A 23118-nucleotide genomic window follows, 5' to 3' on the forward strand; every position below is an offset into this window, starting at 1 on the left:
GACTAAAGCACACAGCGCTGAGTTAGTGTGTGTCCCCGCGCCGCGGTAGCACAACCCCAGACTAAAGCACACAGCGCTGAGTTAGTGTGTGTCCCCGCGCCGCGGTAGCACACCCCCAGACTAAAGCACACAGCGCTGAGTTAGTGTGTGTCCCCGCGCCGCGGTAGCACAACCCCAGACTAAAGCACACAGCGCTGAGTTAGTGTGTGTCCCCGCGCCGCGGTAGCACAACCCCAGACTAAAGCACACAGCGCTGAGTTAGTGTGTGTCCCCGCGCCGCGGTAGCACAACCCCAGACTAAAGCACACAGCGCTGAGTTAGTGTGTGTCCCCGCGCCGCGGTAGCACAACCCCAGACTAAAGCACACAGCGCTGAGTTAGTGTGTGTCCCCGCGCCGCGGTAGCACAACCCCAGACTAAAGCACACAGCGCTGAGTTAGTGTGTGTCCCCGCGCCGCGGTAGCACAACCCCAGACTAAAGCACACAGCGCTGAGTTAGTGTGTGTCCCCGCGCCGCGGTAGCACAACCCCAGACTAAAGCACACAGCGCTGAGTTAGTGTGTGTCCCCGTGCCGCGGTAGCACAACCCCAGACTAAAGCACACAGCGCTGAGTTAGTGTGTGTCCCCGTGCCGCGGTAGCACAACCCCAGACTAAAGCACACAGCGCTGAGTTAGTGTGTGTCCCCGCGCCGCGGTAGCACAACCCCAGACTAAAGCACACAGCGCTGAGTTAGTGTGTGTCCCCGTGCCGCGGTAGCACAACCCCAGACTAAAGCACACAGCGCTGAGTTAGTGTGTGTCCCCGCGCCGCGGTAGCACAACCCCAGACTAAAGCACACAGCGCTGAGTTAGTGTGTGTCCCCGCGCCGCGGTAGCACAACCCCAGACTAAAGCACACAGCGCTGAGTTAGTGTGTGTCCCCGCGCCGCGGTAGCACAACCCCAGACTAAAGCACACAGCGCTGAGTTAGTGTGTGTCCCCGCGCCGCGGTAGCACAACCCCAGACTAAAGCACACAGCGCTGAGTTAGTGTGTGTCCCCGCGCCGCGGTAGCACAACCCCAGACTAAAGCACACAGCGCTGAGTTAGTGTGTGTCCCCGCGCCGCGGTAGCACAACCCCAGACTAAAGCACACAGCGCTGAGTTAGTGTGTGTCCCCGTGCCGCGGTAGCACAACCCCAGACTAAAGCACACAGCGCTGAGTTAGTGTGTGTCCCCGCGCCGCGGTAGCACACCCCCAGACTAAAGCACACAGCGCTGAGTTAGTGTGTGTCCCCGTGCCGCGGTAGCACAACCCCAGACTAAAGCACACAGCGCTGAGTTAGTGTGTGTCCCCGCGCCGCGGTAGCACAACCCCAGACTAAAGCACACAGCGCTGAGTTAGTGTGTGTCCCCGCGCCGCACGGTAGCACAACCCCCAGACTAAAGCACACAGCGCTGAGTTAGTGTGTGTCCCCGCGCCGCGGTAGCACAACCCCAGACTAAAGCACACAGCGCTGAGTTAGTGTGTGTCCCCGCGCCGCGGTAGCACAACCCCAGACTAAAGCACACAGCGCTGAGTTAGTGTGTGTCCCCGTGCCGCGGTAGCACAACCCCAGACTAAAGCACACAGCGCTGAGTTAGTGTGTGTCCCCGCGCCGCGGTAGCACACCCCCAGACTAAAGCACACAGCGCTGAGTTAGTGTGTGTCCCCGTGCCGCGGTAGCACAACCCCAGACTAAAGCACACAGCGCTGAGTTAGTGTGTGTCCCCGTGCCGCGGTAGCACAACCCCAGACTAAAGCACACAGCGCTGAGTTAGTGTGTGTCCCCGTGCCGCGGTAGCACAACCCCAGACTAAAGCACACAGCGCTGAGTTAGTGTGTGTCCCCGTGCCGCGGTAGCACAACCCCAGACTAAAGCACACAGCGCTGAGTTAGTGTGTGTCCCCGTGCCGCGGTAGCACAACCCCAGACTAAAGCACACAGCGCTGAGTTAGTGTGTGTCCCCGCGCCGCGGTAGCACAACCCCAGACTAAAGCACACAGCGCTGAGTTAGTGTGTGTCCCCGCGCCGCGGTAGCACAACCCCAGACTAAAGCACACAGCGCTGAGTTAGTGTGTGTCCCCGCGCCGCGGTAGCACAACCCCAGACTAAAGCACACAGCGCTGAGTTAGTGTGTGTCCCCGCGCCGCGGTAGCATTTTAGTGGGAGGATAGGCGTTATCCACACGTTAAAGTTAGAAGAATGAGATGTTTAAATGTGCAAGGTGGTAACTCAAAGCTGTTGTTCTTCTTCATTATTTTGCCGTTGAATTTCGTGTGTTAGAAATATGAACTGAATTTAGAAACAAAATAAATTATATAAATAAAGACGGCGTTTGGAGTGAGTGCATGCAGAATAACCCGTTCTCTGAATCAGCGGCCTTTGTGTACGCTAATAAAACACACAGTTTATGGTTTTATATCTGCTGCTCTATCTAAGCCTCCCATTGGTTGCAGAAGAGAGTGTGTGTTCTATCTAAGCCTCCCATTGGTTGCAGAATAAGAGTGTGTGTTCTATCTAAGCCTCCCATTGGTTGCAGAATAAGAGTGTGTGTTCTATCTAAGCCTCCCATTGGTTGCAGAATAAGAGTGTGTGTTCTATCTAAGCCTCCCATTGGTTGCAGAATAAGAGTGTGTGTTCTATCTAAGCCTCCCATTGGTTGCAGAATAAGAGTGTGTGTTCTATCTAAGCCTCCCATTGGTTGCAGAATAAGAGTGTGTGTTCTATCTAAGCCTCCCATTGGTTGCAGAATAAGTGTGTGTGTTCTATCTAAGCCTCCCATTGGTTGCAGAATAAGAGTGCCTTCCTGTGTGGCGTAATGAAGACGTATCGTCAGCGGGAGAAGCAGGGCAGTAAAGTGCAGGAGTCCACCAAAGGCCCCGACGAGACCAAGATCAAGGTGTGTGTGTGTCTCAAGAAAACACTCATGCACACACTCATGTACACACTCTCCCCAGAAAACATGCACACACTCATGCACACACTCTCCCCAGAAAACAAGCACACACTCATGTACACACTCTCCCCAGAAAACAAGCACACACTCATGCACACACTCTCCCCAGAAAACATGCACACACTCATGCACACACTCTCCCCAGAAAACAAGCACACACTCATGCACACACTCTCCCCAGAAAACAAGCACACACTCATGCACACACTCTCCCCAGAAAACAAGCACACACTCATGCACACACACTCTCCCCAGAAAACAAGCACACACTCATACACACTCTCTCCCCAGAAAACAAGCACACACTCATGCACACACTCATGCACACACTCATGCACACACACTCTCCCCAGAAAACAAGCACACACTCATACACACTCTCTCCCCAGAAAACGAGCACACACTCATGCACACACACACTCTCCCCAGAAAACAAGCACACACTCATGCACACACACTCTCCCCAGAAAACAAGCACACACTCATGCACACACTCATGCACACACACTCTCCCCAGAAAACAAGCACACACTCATGCACACACTCATGCACACACACTCTCCCCAGAAAACAAGCACACACTCATGCACACACTCTCCCCAGAAAACAAGCACACACTCATGCACACACACTCTCCCCAGAAAACAAGCACACACTCATGCACACACACTCCCCAGAAAACAAGCACACACTCATGCACACACTCTCCCCAGAAAACAAGCACACACTCATGCACACACACTCCCCAGAAAACATGCACACACTCATGCACACACTCTCCCCAGAAAACAAGCACACACTCATGCACACACACTCTCCCCAGAAAACAAGCACACACTCATGCACACACACTCTCCCCAGAAAACAAGCACACACTCATGCACACACTCTCCCCAGAAAACATGCACACACTCATGCACACACACTCTCCCCAGAAAACAAGCACACACTCATACACACTCTCTCCCCAGAAAACAAGCACACACTCATGCACACACACTCCCCAGAAAACATGCACACACTCATGCACACACTCTCCCCAGAAAACAAGCACACACTCATGCACACACTCTCCCCAGAAAACAAGCACACACTCATGCACACACTCTCCCCAGAAAACAAGCACACACTCATGCACACACTCTCCCCAGAAAACAAGCACACACTCATGCACACACACTCTCCCCAGAAAACAAGCACACACTCATGCACACACACTCTCCCCAGAAAACAAGCACACACTCATGCACACACTCTCCCCAGAAAACAAGCACACACTCATGCACACACTCTCCCCAGAAAACAAGCACACACTCATGCACACACTCTCCCCAGAAAACAAGCACACACTCATGCACACACTCTCCCCAGAAAACATGCACACACTCATGCACACACTCTCCCCAGAAAACAAGCACACACTCATGCACACACTCTCCCCAGAAAACAAGCACACACTCATGCACACACTCTCCCCAGAAAACAAGCACACACTCATGCACACACTCTCCCCAGAAAACAAGCACACACTCATGCACACACTCTCCCCAGAAAACAAGCACACACTCATGCACACACTCTCCCCAGAAAACAAGCACACACTCATGCACACACTCTCCCCAGAAAACAAGCACACACTCATGCACACACTCTCCCCAGAAAACAAGCACACACTCATGCACACACTCTCCCCAGAAAACAAGCACACACTCATGCACACACTCTCCCCAGAAAACAAGCACACACTCATGCACTCACTCTCCCCAGAAAACAAGCACACACTCATGCACACACTCTCCCCAGAAAACAAGCACACACTCATGCACACACTCTCCCCAGAAAACGAGCACACACTCATGCACACACTCACTCTCCCCAGAAAACGAGCACACACTCATGCACACACTCTCCCCAGAAAACAAGCACACACTCATGCACACACTCTCCCCAGAAAACGAGCACACACTCATGCACACACTCACTCTCCCCAGAAAACAAGCACACACTCATGCACTCACTCTCCCCAGAAAACGAGCACACACTCATGCACACACTCTCCCCAGAAAACAAGCACACACTCATGCACACACTCTCCCCAGAAAACGAGCACACACTCATGCACACACTCACTCTCCCCAGAAAACAAGCACACACTCATGCACACACTCTCCCCAGAAAACAAGCACACACTCATGCACACACTCTCCCCAGAAAACAAGCACACACTCATGCACACACTCTCCCCAGAAAACAAGCACACACTCATGCACTCACTCTCCCCAGAAAACGAGCACACACTCATGCACACACTCTCCCCAGAAAACAAGCACACACTCATGCACACACTCTCCCCAGAAAACGAGCACACACTCATGCACACACTCACTCTCCCCAGAAAACAAGCACACACTCATGCACACACTCTCCCCAGAAAACAAGCACACACTCATGCACACACTCTCCCCAGAAAACAAGCACACACTCATGCACACACTCTCCCCAGAAAACAAGCACACACTCATGCACACACTCTCCCCAGAAAACAAGCACACACTCATGCACACACTCTCCCCAGAAAACAAGCACACACTCATGCACACACTCTCCCCAGAAAACAAGCACACACTCATGCACACACTCTCCCCAGAAAACGAGCACACACTCATGCACACACTCACTCTCCCCAGAAAACGAGCACACACTCATGCACACACTCTCCCCAGAAAACAAGCACACACTCATGCACACACTCTCCCCAGAAAACGAGCACACACTCATGCACACACTCACTCTCCCCAGAAAACAAGCACACACTCATGCACACACTCTCCCCAGAAAACAAGCACACACTCATGCACTCACTCTCCCCAGAAAACGAGCACACACTCATGCACACACTCTCCCCAGAAAACAAGCACACACTCATGCACACACTCTCCCCAGAAAACGAGCACACACTCATGCACACACTCACTCTCCCCAGAAAACAAGCACACACTCATGCACACACTCTCCCCAGAAAACAAGCACACACACATCTAATGTCGTTTTTCTGATCTAGTAAATGCATCTTCGTGAAGAATAATTAGATATTTGAACTGGACAGAATTACTGAGGGTGCGTTCACACTTGTAGTTCGGTTCGTTTGGTCCGGACCAAATAACTAAACCTATAGTCCTGGTCCGCTCAGCGTTCACACTGGCCTTTATAACAGCGACCCTAAAGTTACCGAACCAAAGGCTCAGGGAGACGCTCACAACCCGATTGGTCGGCTTATATGTCGCAGAAGCTGCTTACCGAACATTCAGAACAACGCTGTGCCGGATTACACGCCATCATTTAGAGCGTGATCATACGGCATTATCATAACCCGCTGAGAACTCACGAAGAGCTCTGTGTTCAAACCCTTCAAAGCAGCAGCAGGACTTCCTCCATTATGAAGATCTGCTGCAAAAGAGACGGCCGTTCAGTACCGTCTAATAGGGCTGGGCGATATGGCCAAAAATTAATATCCCGATATAGCTCATTTGATATCCCGATAACGATATAGCATAATTTTTCTATTAATTCAGTTTATGAATAGTCTATACAAAATTGCAATGTGGAAATGCAGTTTGAAATGATATACAAAACAAATAAAGGTAGCATGGACTACATTTTTATTTTATTTAGATCCTTTTTTTCAAGCAAGACTGTTAGTAAAGTTAACACCTGCCAGGGATGTTTACCGATGACCGTTTGACCGATGGCTGACCGTATCAACCTTAACCGATCAAAGTTGTCGGTTAAAAAAAAAGAAAAGTGATCTCTAAATTAGGCTATTATACAGTGGACTAAACGCTACTACAGTTGGCCGTCTCATTCCAAAATCTTTTTGTGTGATTGAACATATCCCTCGCACTCAATTTTTCATAACTCGCCTGTTTGTACTTAATAAACCAATAAAAAACATTTGGCGCGAGGTCACAGCGTTTGGGTTTGCGCGCTCACGAGGTTTGCAAAAAGTAAACACTCGAGGTTAGAGCCGGGGCAGACGACAGGATGAAGCGTGCATTTCGCTTAAGATGGGCTTACATTTGGAAATATCTTCATTTCAGTGGTAATACATAAGGTGTTGATCGTCTTTTTTTTATTATTGTTAGCACTACCTCGAACTAAAGCCGCGACGTCTCTTCGGAGCTGTCATTTTCTTAAATGAGCCGCGGCAATGTTTCAAATGAGCTTCTAACGCTGGACAAACGCCTTTATTTTCTAACGCCATCACCTTGACCAAACCATTTCGAAACTAAGGAGCCATTGTCCTCAGATTACAAGCAAGCTCCTCGGCGGCGCGTTTGCGGGACTCGTGTTTCGCGCTGTGGGGGATTTAAATAAAGTGACGTGAGTGGACGGGAGCGCTAGGAGGACAGTGCGTGTGTATGTGTGTGTGTGTGAGAGAGAGATAGAGAGAGCTGGAGCGCGGCTCGCGGCTGTTATTTCAAATTCGCCATCCCTACACCTGCCATTAAAATATTTCAATATATGGCTATGGTGTGCCACGCGTAAAAGCCCGCTGCAGCGTCTGTGTCTGAAGTTTGTTTTGAGCGCTATGCCACCACTCTGGCATAATTACTCTGAGAATTACCCTGATCTGAACCGCGTCTACTACCGTCTTCCTCCATGTTTGTTGTTTATGTATTGCAGCGTGCATGGGCATGCCGTGGCGTGAGGTGCATCTTGACGTAAAATTCTGCCATAAACGCCTTATCGTGGCGTAAGCGATAGAGCCTTATATAAAACGATAGACATTTTCTATCGTCCAGACGATATATTTCATCATATCGCCCAGCCCTACCGTCTAATGGGCAGCGGGTCCTTAAAGGGGTACTCCAGTCCTGGAAAGATGATCTGTATTTAATCTGGTCCTTAATGAGAAGAGCCGGGTTTGTGTGTGTGTTCTTTCTAGTATTTTTGAAACATGCTCGTCAGACCAAATATTGATGAGCACTTTACCTCCTCGCTGCTCTACCTTTGCCCTCTAACACTAACGTTACTCATTTCAGATGCACCGATCGATCTTCCAGCGTCGTTAATCAGCTGACTGTGCGTCGCATCTTGTGACATCACGTCCTGTTTTCGGTTCGTCTGCTTGTGTTTGGTCCGTGTGGCGTTCATATATCAGTCGCACCGCACCAGAGTTGGTTTGGAAGCGGACTGAGACCATCTTTATAGCGCTATCGCTCCGCTGGATTGGTTCGGATGGCAAACATGACAAGTGTGAATGCACCCTAAATAAGAAGAGCGTTTTTAGCAGCGTGTGTGTGTGTGTGTGTGTTCTGCTCCTCAGGCTCTGCTGGACCGCACCGCTTACACTCTGGACGTCACCACAGGACAGAGGAAGTACGGCGGCCCGCCTCCAGAGGACGTGTTCTGTGGCCCACAGCCGGGCATCGGCACTGAGGTCTCGCCACACACACACACGCACGTGCTCACACTCATACGCACAAGAACGCACTCACGCGCATGCACACACACTCACACATATGCGCTTGCACTCGCACACATGCTCGCACGCACTCGCACTCACACATGCACACTCCTGTCTGTCGGAGTGCTCGAGCTGACCTGTGTGTGTGTGTGTGTGTGTGTGTGTGTGTGTGTGTTCCCGCAGGTGTTTGTGGGGAAGATCCCGCGGGACCTGTATGAGGATGAGCTGGTTCCTCTGTTTGAGAAGGCGGGGCCGATCTGGGACCTGAGGCTAATGATGGATCCGCTGACGGGCCAGAACCGCGGCTACGCCTTCATCACCTTCTGCAGCAAAGAGGCCGCGCAGGAGGCCGTCAAACTGGTGAATATCGTTGTCTAACCGCTTAACATCTGGCACCATTTTGGGGATGCCTGCCTGGATTTGGCCGACCCAGACTGAAAAGCTTCCCATACACACATACAGTAGAGTCCTGCACGGGTCCATTTTTAGAGACCCGTCCCCGCCCGTACCCGCAAGGTTTAGCACCAGATCCGACCCGTGACCTGTGACCCCTGAAAATATCCAAATTAAATCCGCACCCGCCCAGACCCGTTCATTTTGGCCCGTTACCCGACCCGCGATAAATCACACGCTAAAATCATTCCCATTAAAATGCTTTATTTTTTTATCTTGCACCTCTCTCAACATCAACAGCATCATGAATGGGCTGATGAGACAGGCTCTCCCTTTAACGACTCGTGGTTAACAGCTTTATATACTCCACTCACCAACTTTACCTTTACTTCATCCATTGCTACTCCTGCAACGCCTACTCCATCTGGGCTACGAGAGGCAGTAAAGTTGCAGTGGTGGTGACGTGATGGTCAAATGGCATATCGATGTTGTGCGTGTGTGTGTAGTGGTAATTTGGACATAGAAATTGTAATACAGTATGTTCGAGGGGGGAAGGAGGAGGCGGGAACCGGCAAACATTTAAAACACTTTAACCAAACAAAACAAAAGTAACGTGGGCAGCCCATCACAGACAACTGCCACACACACATAATAAAAAATAAACACAACTCGACGTCAAACTCAGGTCTGGTGATCTCTCGTCCTTATTGCCTCCGTGCTGTCATCTTGTATGCCAGATTTATTCAAATGGCTCTGAAGGGATGATATACAGCCATATTCAAACTGCTCGAGCTCACAGGACCTGTTACACACTTCCAAAATTGAATTTAACCCAAAAAAAATCTAAAAGCGTCTCTCTTTGGGAGGTTATTACAGCTTGGACAACATATACTTACATGTTTATGACTTTTAGCAGTGTTTTATGTAAGTTCAAAGAGTTTCCTGTAAAATGACACAACATTTTGAACTTTGAGACCACTGTATGTGTGTATGGGAGACTTTCAATTTGGGTAGGCCAAATCCAGGCAGAAATGGTACCAAAGTAATTAAGTGTAAAAACATTACTTTGTCTAAAACGAATGCCAAAGTGGTGCATATCTCCAGAAAGTAGAGGCTCTAAGCTGAGGATGAGGTCAGAGCTCCTCCACAGACATTTAACATTGAAGTGTAATCAAGATGATGAAAGTATAATCATTAATCGTTATCATTAGCTCAGCTGGCGGATAGTACAAACACGCGCACACACACACACACACATAAAAACGAGCCCAAAACCAACCTAAAACTGGCCCAGAAAGAGCCCAAGACAAACCCAAAAATGAGGCCAGAACAAGCCCAGAAGGAGCCCAAAACCAACCCAAAGCAAGCCAAAAACCAACCCAAAGCGAGCCCAGAACGTGCCCAAAACAAACCCAAAATGAGCCCAGAAGGAGCCCAAAACAAACCCAGAGTGAGCCCAAAACAAACCCAGAGCGGGCCCAGAACGAGCCCAAAACAAACCCAGAACGAGCCCAAAACAAACCCAAAGCAAGCCCAGAACGAGCCCAAAGCAAACCCAAAGCAAGCCCAGAACGAGCCCAAAACAAACCCAAAACGAGCCCAGAGCGAGCCCAAAACAAACCCAGAGCGAGCCCAGAACAAACCCAGAGCGAGCCCAGAACAAACCCAGAGCGAGCCCAGAACAAACCCAGAGCGAGCCCAGAACAAACCCAGAGCGAGCCCAAAACAAACCCAGAGCGAGCCCAAAACGAGCCCAGAGCGAGCCCAAAACAAACCCAGAGCGAGCCCAAAACAAACCCAGAGCGAGCCCAGAACGAGCCCAATACAAACCCTAAATGAGCCCAAAACAAACCCAGAACGAGCCCAAAAGAAACTCAATGCGAGCCCAAATAGAACCCAAAGCGAGCCCAGAACGAGCCCAAAACAAACCCAAAGCGAGCCCAAAACAAATCCAAAATGAGCCCAGAAGGAGCCCAAAGCGAGCCCAAAACAAACCTAAATCTAGCCCTGAAAGAGCCCAAAACAAACCCAGAAAGAGCCCAAAACAAACCCAGAATGAGCCCTAAACAAACCCGAAACCGAGCCCAAAACAAACCCAAAATGAGCCCAGAAGGAGCCCAAAGCGAGCCTGAAACAAACCTAAATCTAGCCCAGAAAGAGCCCAGAACGAACTCAAAACAAACCGCCAACAAACCCAGAACGAGCCCAAACCGAGCCCAAAACAAACCCAAAGCGAGCCCAGAACGAGCCCAAAGCAAACCCAAAATGAGCCCAAAACAAACCTAAATCTAGCCCAGAACGAGCCCTAAACAAACCCAAACTGAGCCCAAAACAAACCTAAATCTAGCCCAGAACAAGCCCTAAACAAACCCAAACTGAGCCCAAAACAAACCTAAATCTAGCCCAGAACGAGCCCTAAACAAACCCAAACCGAGCTCAGAATGAGCCCAAAACAAACCGTCAACAAACCCAGAACGAGCCCAAAATGAGCCCAAAACAAACCCAGAGAGAGCCCAGAACGAGCCCAAAATGAGCCCAGAGCGAGCCCAAAACAAACCCAGAGCGAGCCCAAAACAAACCCAGAGCGAGCCCAAAACAAACCCAGAGCGAGCCCAAAACGAACCCAGAGCGAGCCCAAAACGAACCCAGAGCGAGCCCAGAACAAACCCAGAGCGAGCCCAAAACGAGCCCAGAGCGAGCCCAGAGCGAGCCCAAAACAAACCCAGAGCGAGCCCAAAACAAACCCAGAGCGAGCCCAGAACGAGCCCAATACAAACCCTAAATGAGCCCAAAACAAACCCAGAGCGAGCCCAGAACGAGCCCAATACAAACCCTAAATGAGCCCAAAACAAACCCAGAGCGAGCCCAGAACGAGCCCAATACAAACCCTAAATGAGCCCAAAACAAACCCAGAACGAGCCCAAAAGAAACTCAATGCGAGCCCAAATAGAACCCAAAGCGAGCCCAGAACGAGCCCAAAACAAACCCAAAGCGAGCCCAAAACAAATCCAAAATGAGCCCAGAAGGAGCCCAAAGCGAGCCCAAAACAAACCTAAATCTAGCCCAGAACGAGCCCTAAACAAACCCAAACCGAGCTCAGAATGAGCCCAAAACAAACCGTCAACAAACCCAGAACGAGCCCAAAATGAGCCCAGAGCGAGCCCAAACGAACCCAGAGCGAGCCCAAAACGAACCCAGAGCGAGCCCAAAACGAACCCAGAGCGAGCCCAAAACGAACCCAGAGCGAGCCCAAAACGAACCCAGAGCGAGCCCAAAACGAACCCAGAGCGAGCCCAAAACGAACCCAGAGCGAGCCCAAAACGAACCCAGAGCGAGCCCAAAACGAACCCAGAGCGAGCCCAAAACGAACCCAGAGCGAGCCCAAAACGAACCCAGAGCGAGCCCAAAACGAACCCAGAGCGAGCCCAAAACGAACCCAGAGCGAGCCCAAAACGAACCCAGAGCGAGCCCAAAACGAACCCAGAGCGAGCCCAGAGCGAGCCCAAAACGAACCCAGAGCGAGCCCAAAACGAACCCAGAGCGAGCCCAAAACGAACCCAGAGCGAGCCCAAAACGAACCCAGAGCGAGCCCAAAACGAACCCAGAGCGAGCCCAAAACGAACCCAGAGCGAGCCCAAAACGAACCCAGAGCGAGCCCAAAACGAACCCAGAGCGAGCCCAAAACGAACCCAGAGCGAGCCCAAAACGAACCCAGAGCGAGCCCAAAACGAACCCAGAGCGAGCCCAAAACGAACCCAGAGCGAGCCCAAAACGAACCCAGAGCGAGCCCAAAACGAACCCAGAGCGAGCCCAAAACGAACCCAGAGCGAGCCCAAAACGAACCCAGAGCGAGCCCAAAACGAACCCAGAGCGAGCCCAAAACGAACCCAGAGCGAGCCCAGAACGAGCCCAATACAAACCCTAAATGAGCCCAAAACGAACCCAGAACGAGCCCAGAACGAGCCCTAAACAAACCCCAAACGAGCCCAGAAGGAGCACAAACTGAGCCCAGAACAAGCCCAAACCGAGCCCAAAACAAACCCAAAATGAGCCCAAAGCAAGCCCAGAACTAGCCCAGAACGAGCCCAAAACGAACCCAAAGCGAGCCCAGAACGAGCCCAAAACAAAACCAAAACGAGCCCAGAAGGAGCCCAAACCGAGCCCAATACAAACCCAAACCGAGCCCAGAATGAGCCCAAAACAAACCCAGAACAAGCCCAAACCGAGCCCAAAACAAACCCAAAATGAGCCCAAAACAAACCCAAAATGAGCCCAGAACGAGCCCAAAGCAAGCCCAGAACTAGCCCAGAACGAACCCAAAATGAGCCCAGAACGAGCCCAAAGCAAGCCCAGAACTAGCCCAGAACGAACCCAAAATAAGGCCAAAACAAACCCAAAATGAGCCTTAAACTAGCCTAAAACAAACTCTAAATGAGCCCAAAACTGTAGTATGAATATGTGTGTGTGTGTGTGTGTCCCTTCAGTGTGACAACTATGAGATCCGCTCGGGGAAGTATCTGGGCGTCTGCATCTCCGTGGCCAATAATCGGCTGTTCGTCGGATCCATCCCAAAGAACAAGACCCGGGAGAGCATCCTGGAGGACTTCGGGAAGGTCACAGGTGTGTGTGGGAGCGCATGTGAGTGTGTGTGCGCTGTGGCCGAGGCTGACGTGTGTGTGTGTGTTTCAGAGGGCCTGCAGGAGGTCATCCTCTACACACAGCCGGATGATAAGAAGAAGAACCGCGGCTTCTGTTTTCTGGAGTATGAGGACCATAAGTCTGCGGCGCAGGCTCGGCGGCGGCTCATGAGCGGGAAGGTGAAGGTGTGGGGGAACCCTGTGACTGTGGAGTGGGCCGACCCCGTCGCGGAGCCCGACCCCGAGGTCATGGCCAAGGTCAGCACACACACACAGTAAACACTCCCAGAGGTCATAGCCAAGGTCAGACACACACACACTCCCAGAGGTCATGGCCAAGGTCAGACACACACACACACACTCACTCCCAGAGGTCATGGCCAAGCTCAGACACACACACACACACTCACTCCCAGAGGTCATGGCCAAGCTCAGACACACACACACACACACACACACACACACACATTCCTGAAGGTGAAGGTGTGGGGGAACCCTGTGACTGTGGAGTGGGCCGACCCCGTCGCGGAGCCCGACCCCGAGGTCATGGCCAAGGTCAGCACACACACACAGTAAAACACACCCAGAGGTCATGGCCATGGTCAGACACACACACACACTCCCAGAGGTCTTGGCCAAGGTCAGACACACACACACACACACTCACTCCCAGAGGTCATGGCCAAGCTCAGACACACACACACACACTCACTCCCAGAGGTCATGGCCAAGCTCAGACACACACACACACACATTCCTGAAGGTGAAGGTGTGGGGGAACCCTGTGACTGTGGAGTGGGCTGACCCCGTCACGTAGCCCGACCCCGAGGTCATGGCCAAGGTCAGCACATGCACGCACTCCCAGAGGTCATGTCCAAGGTCACACACACACACTCACTCCTGAAGGTCATGTCCAAGAATGAGCCGCTGTATTGGCATTAGCTGTGTCTAACGCTTGTGTGTCCCGCAGGTGAAGGTGCTGTTTGTGCGTAAGCTGGCCACGCCGGTCACAGAAGAGCTGCTGGAGAAAACCTTCTCCCAGTTCGGCAAACTGGAGCGAGTGAAGAAGCTGAAGGACTACGCCTTCGTCCACTTCGAGGAGCGGGACTCGGCCGTCAAGGTACACAGACTGACCATTATTGACCATTACTGACCACACACACTGACCATTACTGACCGCACACACTTGACCACACACACTGACCATTACTAACCACACACACTGACCACTACTCATCATTACTGACCACACACACTGACCATTACTCACCATTACTGACCACACACACTGACCATTACTGACTACATACTGACCATTACTGACCACATATACACACTGACCATTACTGACCACACACTCACCATTACTGACCACATACACACATTGACCATTACTGACCACACACTCACCATTACTGACAACACACTGACCACTACTGACTATTACTGACCACACTCACCATTACTGACCATACACTGACCATTACTGACCACACACTGACCATAACTGACCACACACTGACCATTACTGACCATACACTGACCATAACTGACCACACACTGACCATTACTGACCACACACTGACCATAACTGACCACACACTGACCATTACTGACCATACACTCACCATTACTGACCATACACTGACCATTACTGACCACACACTCACCATTACTGACCACACACACTGACCATTACTGACCACACACTGACCATTACTGACCACACTCACCATTACTGACCATACACTGACCATTACTGACCACACTGACCATTACTGACCATACACTGACCATTACTGACCACACACTGACCATTACTGACCACACACTGACCATTACTGACCACACATTGACCATTACTGACCACACACTGACCATTACTGACCACACACTGACCATTACTGACCATTACTGACCACACACACTGACCATTACTGACCACACACTGACCATTACTGACCACACATTGACCATTACTGACCACATACACACACTGACCATTACTGACCACACACTCACCATTACTGACCATACACTGACCATTACTGACCACACACTGACCATTACTGACCACACACTGACCATTACTGACCACACACTGACCATTACTGACCACACACTCTGACCATTACTGACCACACACTGACCATTACTGACCACACACACTGACCATTACTGACCACACACACTGACCATTACTGACCACACACTGACCATTACTGACCACACACTCTGACCATTACTGACCACACACTCTGACCATTACTGACCACACACTGACCATTACTGACCACACACTGACCATTACTGACCACACACACTGACCATTACTGACCACACACTGACCATTACTGACCACACACTGACCATTACTGACCACACATTGACCATTACTGACCACATACACACACTGACCATTACTGACCACACACACTGACCATTACTGACCACACACACTGACCATTACTGACCACACACTGACCATTACTGACCACACACTGACCATTACTGACCACACACTCTGACCATTACTGACCACACACTCTGACCATTACTGACCACACACTGACCATTACTGACCACACACTGACCATTACTGACCACACATTGACCATTACTGACCACACACACTGACCATTACTGACCACACACTGACCATTACTGACCACACACTGACCATTACTGACCACACATTGACCATTACTGACCACATACACACACTGACCATTACTGACCACACATTGACCATTACTGACCACACACACTGACCATTACTGACCACACACTGACCATTACTGACCACACACTGACCATTACTGACCACACACTCACCATTACTGACCACACACTGACCATTACTGACCACACTCTGACCATTACTGACCACACACTCTGACCATTACTGATCACTACTGACCATTACTGATCACTACTGACCACACACACTGACCATTACTGATCACTACTGACCACACACTCTGACCATTACTGATCACTACTGACCACACACACTGACCATTACTGATCACTTCTGACCACACACTCTGACCATTACTGATCACTACTGACCACACACTCTGACCATTACTGATCACTACTGACCACACACTCTGACCATTACTGATCACTACTGACCACACACACTGACCATTACTGACCACACACTCTGACCATTACTGATCACTACTGACCATTACTGATCACTACTGACCACACACACTGATCACTACTGACCACACACTCACCATTACTGACCACACACTGACCATTACTGACCATACACACTCACCATTACTGACCACACACTGACCATTACTGACCATACACACTGATCACTACTGACCACACACACTGACCATTACTGATCACTACTGACCACACACACTGACCATTACTGATCACTACTGACCACACACTCTGACCATTACTGACCACACACACTGACCATTACTGATCACTACTGACCACACACACTGACCATTACTGATCACTACTGACCACACACTCTGACCATTACTGATCACTACTGACCACACACACTGACCATTACTGATCACACACACTGACCATTACTGATCACTACTGACCACACACACTGACCATTACTGACCACACACACTGACCATTACTGATCACTACTGACCACACACACTGATCACTACTGACCACACACTCTGACCATTACTGATCACTACTGACCACACACACTGACCATTACTGATCACTACTGACCACACACTGACCATTACTGATCACTACTGACCACACACACTGACCATTACTGACCACACACACTGACCATTACTGATCACTACTGACCACACACACTGACCATTACTGATCACTACTGACCACACACTGACCATTACTGATCACTACTGACCACACACACTGACCATTACTGACCACACACACTGACCATTACTGACTACACACACTGACCATTACTGATCACTACTGACCACACACACTGACCATTACTGACCACACACACTGACCATTACTGACCACACACACTGACCATTACTGATCACTACTGACCACACACCACTGATCACTACTGACCACACACTCTGACCATTACTGATCACTACTGACCACACACACTGACCATTACTGATCACTACTGACCACACACTCTGACCATTACTGATCACTACTGACCACACACTCTGACCATTACTGATCACTACTGACCACACTGATCACTACTGACCACACACACTGACCATTACTGACCACACACACTGACCATTACTGATCACTACTGACCACACACACTGACCATTACTGATCACTACTGACCACACACACTGACCATTACTGACACACACACTGACCATTACTGATCACTACTGACCACACACACTGACCATTACTGACCACACACACTGACCATTACTGATCACTACTGACCACACACACTGACCCTTACTGACCACACACACACAACACAAGCTTTAATCTAGCGCTGGACGGCCAGACCGTGACCAAACAGTGGGGCGGTTTATCACTGCTAAACTAAAACTGAACTTGGCTGATGTTATTTACTCTTTTCTTCATTCTAAATCATTAAAAAGATTCATATTTCTCATAAATTTGTCTAAAAAAAGTAAATATAAATGTTAATAGTTTTTTTTAGTTGCCAGTATTTGCAGATGTTGAGCTGTGTGAATGCTGTAACTCAGATTAACTGAGAGGATTAGATTTATAGGATGTGCTTGTATTAAACCTCTTCAGATATCAATTAGGAGTTAGTGTTAAACAGCTACAGGAAACGTAACATGACTTCTGACTTATAAACACACACACACTGCATCCACAAAGCAGATAACACACGACAGAAAAGGGTTCTGTCTGGAAGCTTGCTAACATCTGAGAAAAACTCAGTCTTTTATTCCTCAGGACTTTTATAACGTGTGTGTGTGTGTGTGTGTGTGTGTGTGTGTGTGCAGGCCATGCAGGAGATGAACGGTAAGGAGCTGTGCGGTGAGGAGATTGAGATCGTGTTGGCTAAGCCTCCAGATAAGAAGAGGAAAGAGCGGCAGGCGGCCCGGCAGACCAGCAGGAGCACAGGGTGAGGCTCCTCAACACACACACACACACACACACACTCTGCACTCCGCTCCTCAACACACACACACACACACACTCTCCACTCTGCTCCTCAACACACACACACACACACACTCCACTCCTCAACACACTCTCCACTCCGCTCCTCAACACACACACACACACAAACTCTCCACTCCGCTCCTCAAAACACACACACACACTCTCCACTCCGCTCCTCAACACACACACACACACACTCCACTCCTCAACACACACACACACACACACAAACTCTCCACTCCGCTCCTCAACACACACACTCCACTCCTCAACACACTCTCCACTCCGCTCCTCAACACACACACTCCACTCCTCAACACACACACACACAAACTCTCCACTCCGCTCCTCAACACACACACTCCACTCCTCAACACACTCTCCACTCCGCTCCTCAACACACACACACACACACACTCCACTCCTCAACACACTCTCCACTCCGCTCCTCAACACTCTCCGCTCCGCTCCTCAACACACACACACACACACACTCCACTCCTCAACACACTCTCCACTCCGCTCCTCAACACACACACTGCTCCTCAACACTCTCCGCTCCGCTCCTCAACACACTCTCCGCTCCGCTCCTCAACACACACACTGCTCCTCAACACTCTCCGCTCCGCTCCTCAACACACTCTCCGCTCCGCTCCTCAACACACACACTGCTCCTCAACACTCTCCGCTCCGCTCCTCAACACACTCTCCACTCCGCTCCTCAACACACACACACACACACACTCCACTCCTCAACACACTCTCCACTCCGCTCCTCAACACTCTCCGCTCCGCTCCTCAACACACACACACACACACACTCCACTCCTCAACACACTCTCCACTCCACTCCTCAACACACTCTCCACTCCGCTCCTCAACACTCTCCGCTCCGCTCCTCAACACACACACACACACACACTCCACTCCTCAACACACTCTCCACTCCGCTCCTCAACACTCTCCGCTCCGCTCCTCAACACACACACACACACACACTCCACTCCTCAACACACTCTCCACTCCGCTCCTCAACACACACACTGCTCCTCAACACTCTCCGCTCCGCTCCTCAACACTCTCCGCTCCGCTCCTCAACACACTCTCCGCTCCGCTCCTCAACACACACTCCGCTCCTCAACACACACACTGCTCCTCAACACACTCTCCGCTCCGCTCCTCAACACACACTCCGCTCCTCAACACACACACTGCTCCTCAACACTCTCCGCTCCGCTCCTCAACACTCTCCGCTCCGCTCCTCAACACACTCTCCGCTCCGCTCCTCAACACACACTCCGCTCCTCAACACACACTCCGCTCCTCACAGTAGATTCTCAGCGCGTGTTCAGTCTGGAGCGTGTTCAGCTCATGCCTTTGGAAGCTTGACTTTAATAGGAATTAACTTGAAGTTAGAACACTCGCTTTGCTGCGCATAGCTCCGTTTGTGTGAATGCCTGAGCTGAGCGGTGAGTGTGGTCTCCAGCCCTCATGTGCGAGTTGTAAACATGTGGAGACGGCTCCCTCTGCTGGCTGTAGTCTTCAGCCTCTGGCCAAACGTTTTACCGACGACACAAATCATTGAGTAATTTTTCCAGAAATAAACTGCATAGATCTCTCGTCTCGGGGATATGAGGGGGAGCACGATCATTTGAATACTCCAGGGTTTCTGCTGATAGAAAGCCATACGCCAATCGCTGAAGATACCCTTTAGGGTCGAGCCCTGATGAATAAGTACTTCAGCAAATGTGTTGACTAATGGGACACGAGTGTTTTTACAGAAGCCGGTTTGGGCAGGGTTGTGGGTATAAACGTCGGGTTTCCTCCTGTGCAGGTATGAACCGTGCGATAACTCACATTGACAGTATGCTATTAATCGTGTTTAAATATTTGAATCGATTGAGGTACATTAAGAACTGACAAAAATGTGTGAATAAATTGCGATTAATCGCAAGTCAACTCATGACAGTATGCGATTAATTTAAACAATTGAGGGACATCTAGAACTGATACAAATGTGTGAATAAATTGTGATTAATCGTGAGCTAACTCATGACAGTATGCAGTTAATCACGATTCAATATTTTAGCCGATTGAGGAACATTCACGACTGATAAGGTGTGATTAAATTGCGATTAATCGCGAGTCAACTCATGACAATGTGATTAAATATTTGAATCGATTGACAGCTCTAATAAATACACACACGTCTTGTGTTTCCTCCTGTGCAGGTATGATGAGTATTATTATTACCCCCCTCCGCGCATGCCTCCTCCGGGGCGCGGCCGTGGGCGTGGCGGGCGCGGCGGTTACGCTTACCCGCCCGATTACTACGGCTACGAGGAGTACTATGACGACTACTATGGTTACGATTACCATGATTACCGGGGCGGCTACGACGACCCCTATTACGGCTATGACGACGGCTACACCATGAGGGGGCGGGGCAGTCGTGGCAGCCGTGGAGCTCCGCCCCCTCCCAGAGCCCGTGCGGCTCCGCCCACCCGCGGCCGGGGCGGTTATCCACCGAGGGGCGGGGCTCCCATGGGGGCGGGCCGCGGCGGCCGTGGGGGGCGTGGTGGGCCCTTCCAGGCGCCCAGGGGTCGTGGCTCCAGAGGCCCTCGAGGGAACCGCGGCGGGAATGTGGGCGGGAAGAGGAAGGCCGACGTGTTCAACCAGCCGGACTCCAAACGCCGCCAGACCAACCAGCAGAACTGGGGCTCGCAGCCCATCGCCCAGCAGCCCCTGCAGCAGGGCTCCGAGTACTCCAGCTACGGCTACAGCAACGACACGCTCGAGTTCTCACAGGACTCCTACGGCCAGCAGTGGAAGTAGAGCCCCGCCCCCTGATCGTGACTGGCCAGCAGTGGAAGTAGAGCCCCGCCCCCTGATCGTGACTGGCCAGCAGTGGAAGTAGAGCCCCGCCCCCTGATCATGACTGGCCAGCAGTGGAAGTAGAGCCCCGCCTCCAGATCCGCCACCCAGATCGTGATTGGCCAGCAGTGGTAGTAGAGCCCCGCCCCCAGATCGTGACTGGTCAGCAGTGAAATTTGAGCCCCACCCCCCAGACCCACCCTGGATCATGATTGGCCAGCAGTGAAAGTAGAGCCCTGCCCCCCAGATACACCCCCAGACCGTGATTGGCCAGAAGTGGAAGCAGAGTCCTGCCCCCTTAGCCCCGCCCCCAGACCGTGATTGGCCAGAAGTGGAAGCAGAGTCCTGCCCCCTCAGCCCCGCCCACAGACTGTGATTGGCCAACAGTGGAAGCAGAGTCCTGCCCCCTCAGCCCCGCCCACAGACTGTGATTGGCCAACAGTGGAAGCAGAGTCCTGCCCCCTCAGCCCCGCCCCCAGACTGTGATTGGCCAACAGTGGAAGCAGAGCCCCGCCCCCTCAGCCCCGCCCCAGATTGTGATTGGCCAGCAGTGTTCCTTTGACTTTTCTATCCTCCAATAGCTGTAGATCGTGTCGTGGCCTGACGAGCAGCGCGTCCGGCTCACTTTTATTCCCCCATCTCTTTTGTTTTAAATCCACAATGAACATTTTAAAGAAGACACTGATACTTCCGTGTGCGAGGACTTTCGAATCATGAAATGGCCTTCCAGAAAGCTGTGTCCTCGTCTCTCTCTTTCTCTCTCTCTCTTTCTCTCACACACACACACACACACTCTCACTCTCTCTCTCTCTCTCTCTCTCTCTCTCTCTCTCTCTCTCTCTCTCTCTCTCTCTCTCTCTCTCTCTCTCTCTCTCTCTCTCTCTCTCTCTCTCTCTCTCTCTCTCTCTCTCTCTCACACACACACACACACTCTCTCCCTCTATCTCTTTCTCTCTCTCTCTCTCTCTCTCACACACACACACACTCACACTCTCTCCCTCTATCTCTTTCTCTCACACACACGCACTCATTCTCTCTCTCTCTCTCTCTCTCTCTCTCTCTCACACACACACTCTCTCTCACACACACACACACACACTCTCTCTCTCTCTCTCTTTCTCTCTCAAACACACTCACTCTCTCTCACACACACACTCACTCTCTCTCACACACACTCTCTCTCCCTCTCTCACACACACACACACTCACTCTCTCTCTCACACACACACACACACACACTCTCTCTCTCACACACACACACACACACTCACACACTCTCTCTCTCTCTGTGCTAGTGGCTTAGGGACTCGCCTGTAAATAATGGCTGTTGACTAGAGCTTCGTTTCGCCGTTTCGGTTTTTCCGTTGTTTTTTTGCAGAAGTGGAGAAAAGAATCCACGAGAAGGAAACGAGTTTTTGTAGCAGGATTTGCTGTTTAAGTGTCTGTTTAGCATTTCTAGAAGTAGTTGAATTGTGTTTTTTAAAAACTGATATACTGATATTATAACTTCAGATGTTTTTTTCCATTGGGATTTGCTGGTGAGGGTTTCGGTCTGGCTTACCTTAAGAGCTACGGCCCGCTGGTCTGATGTTTGTATTTATAACTTTTATTTTTGTTTGTTCAGTTTCAATAAAACTCAATCGAGCAAC

The 23118-nt window shown here is 50.8% G+C and overlaps 1 protein-coding gene across 2 annotated transcripts; it reads left to right on the top strand.

Moving 5' to 3' along the window:
* The first annotated feature begins 2766 nt into the window (after positions 1 to 2766).
* Positions 2767 to 22549, top strand: LOC137047656 (heterogeneous nuclear ribonucleoprotein R-like). 2 transcript variants are annotated; one of them, XM_067425471.1, is made up of 8 exons: positions 2767 to 2920; positions 8304 to 8417; positions 8628 to 8804; positions 13322 to 13457; positions 13527 to 13732; positions 14445 to 14594; positions 18433 to 18554; positions 20827 to 22546. In XM_067425471.1, exons 1-8 carry the CDS (start codon positions 2840 to 2842, stop codon positions 21428 to 21430), a joined length of 1590 nt encoding a protein of 529 aa, XP_067281572.1. In that variant the 5' UTR covers positions 2767 to 2839; the 3' UTR covers positions 21431 to 22546. The 2 variants fall into 2 exon arrangements, with proteins under 2 accessions (XP_067281572.1, XP_067281571.1); XM_067425470.1 differs by having other exon boundaries at positions 13322 to 13732; positions 20827 to 22549.
* The last annotated feature ends 569 nt before the right edge of the window (positions 22550 to 23118 follow it).

This window comes from Pseudorasbora parva, chromosome 19 (assembly GCF_024679245.1).
Source record: "Pseudorasbora parva isolate DD20220531a chromosome 19, ASM2467924v1, whole genome shotgun sequence".
In the NCBI taxonomy this organism is placed as follows: Eukaryota; Metazoa; Chordata; class Actinopteri; order Cypriniformes; family Gobionidae; genus Pseudorasbora; species Pseudorasbora parva.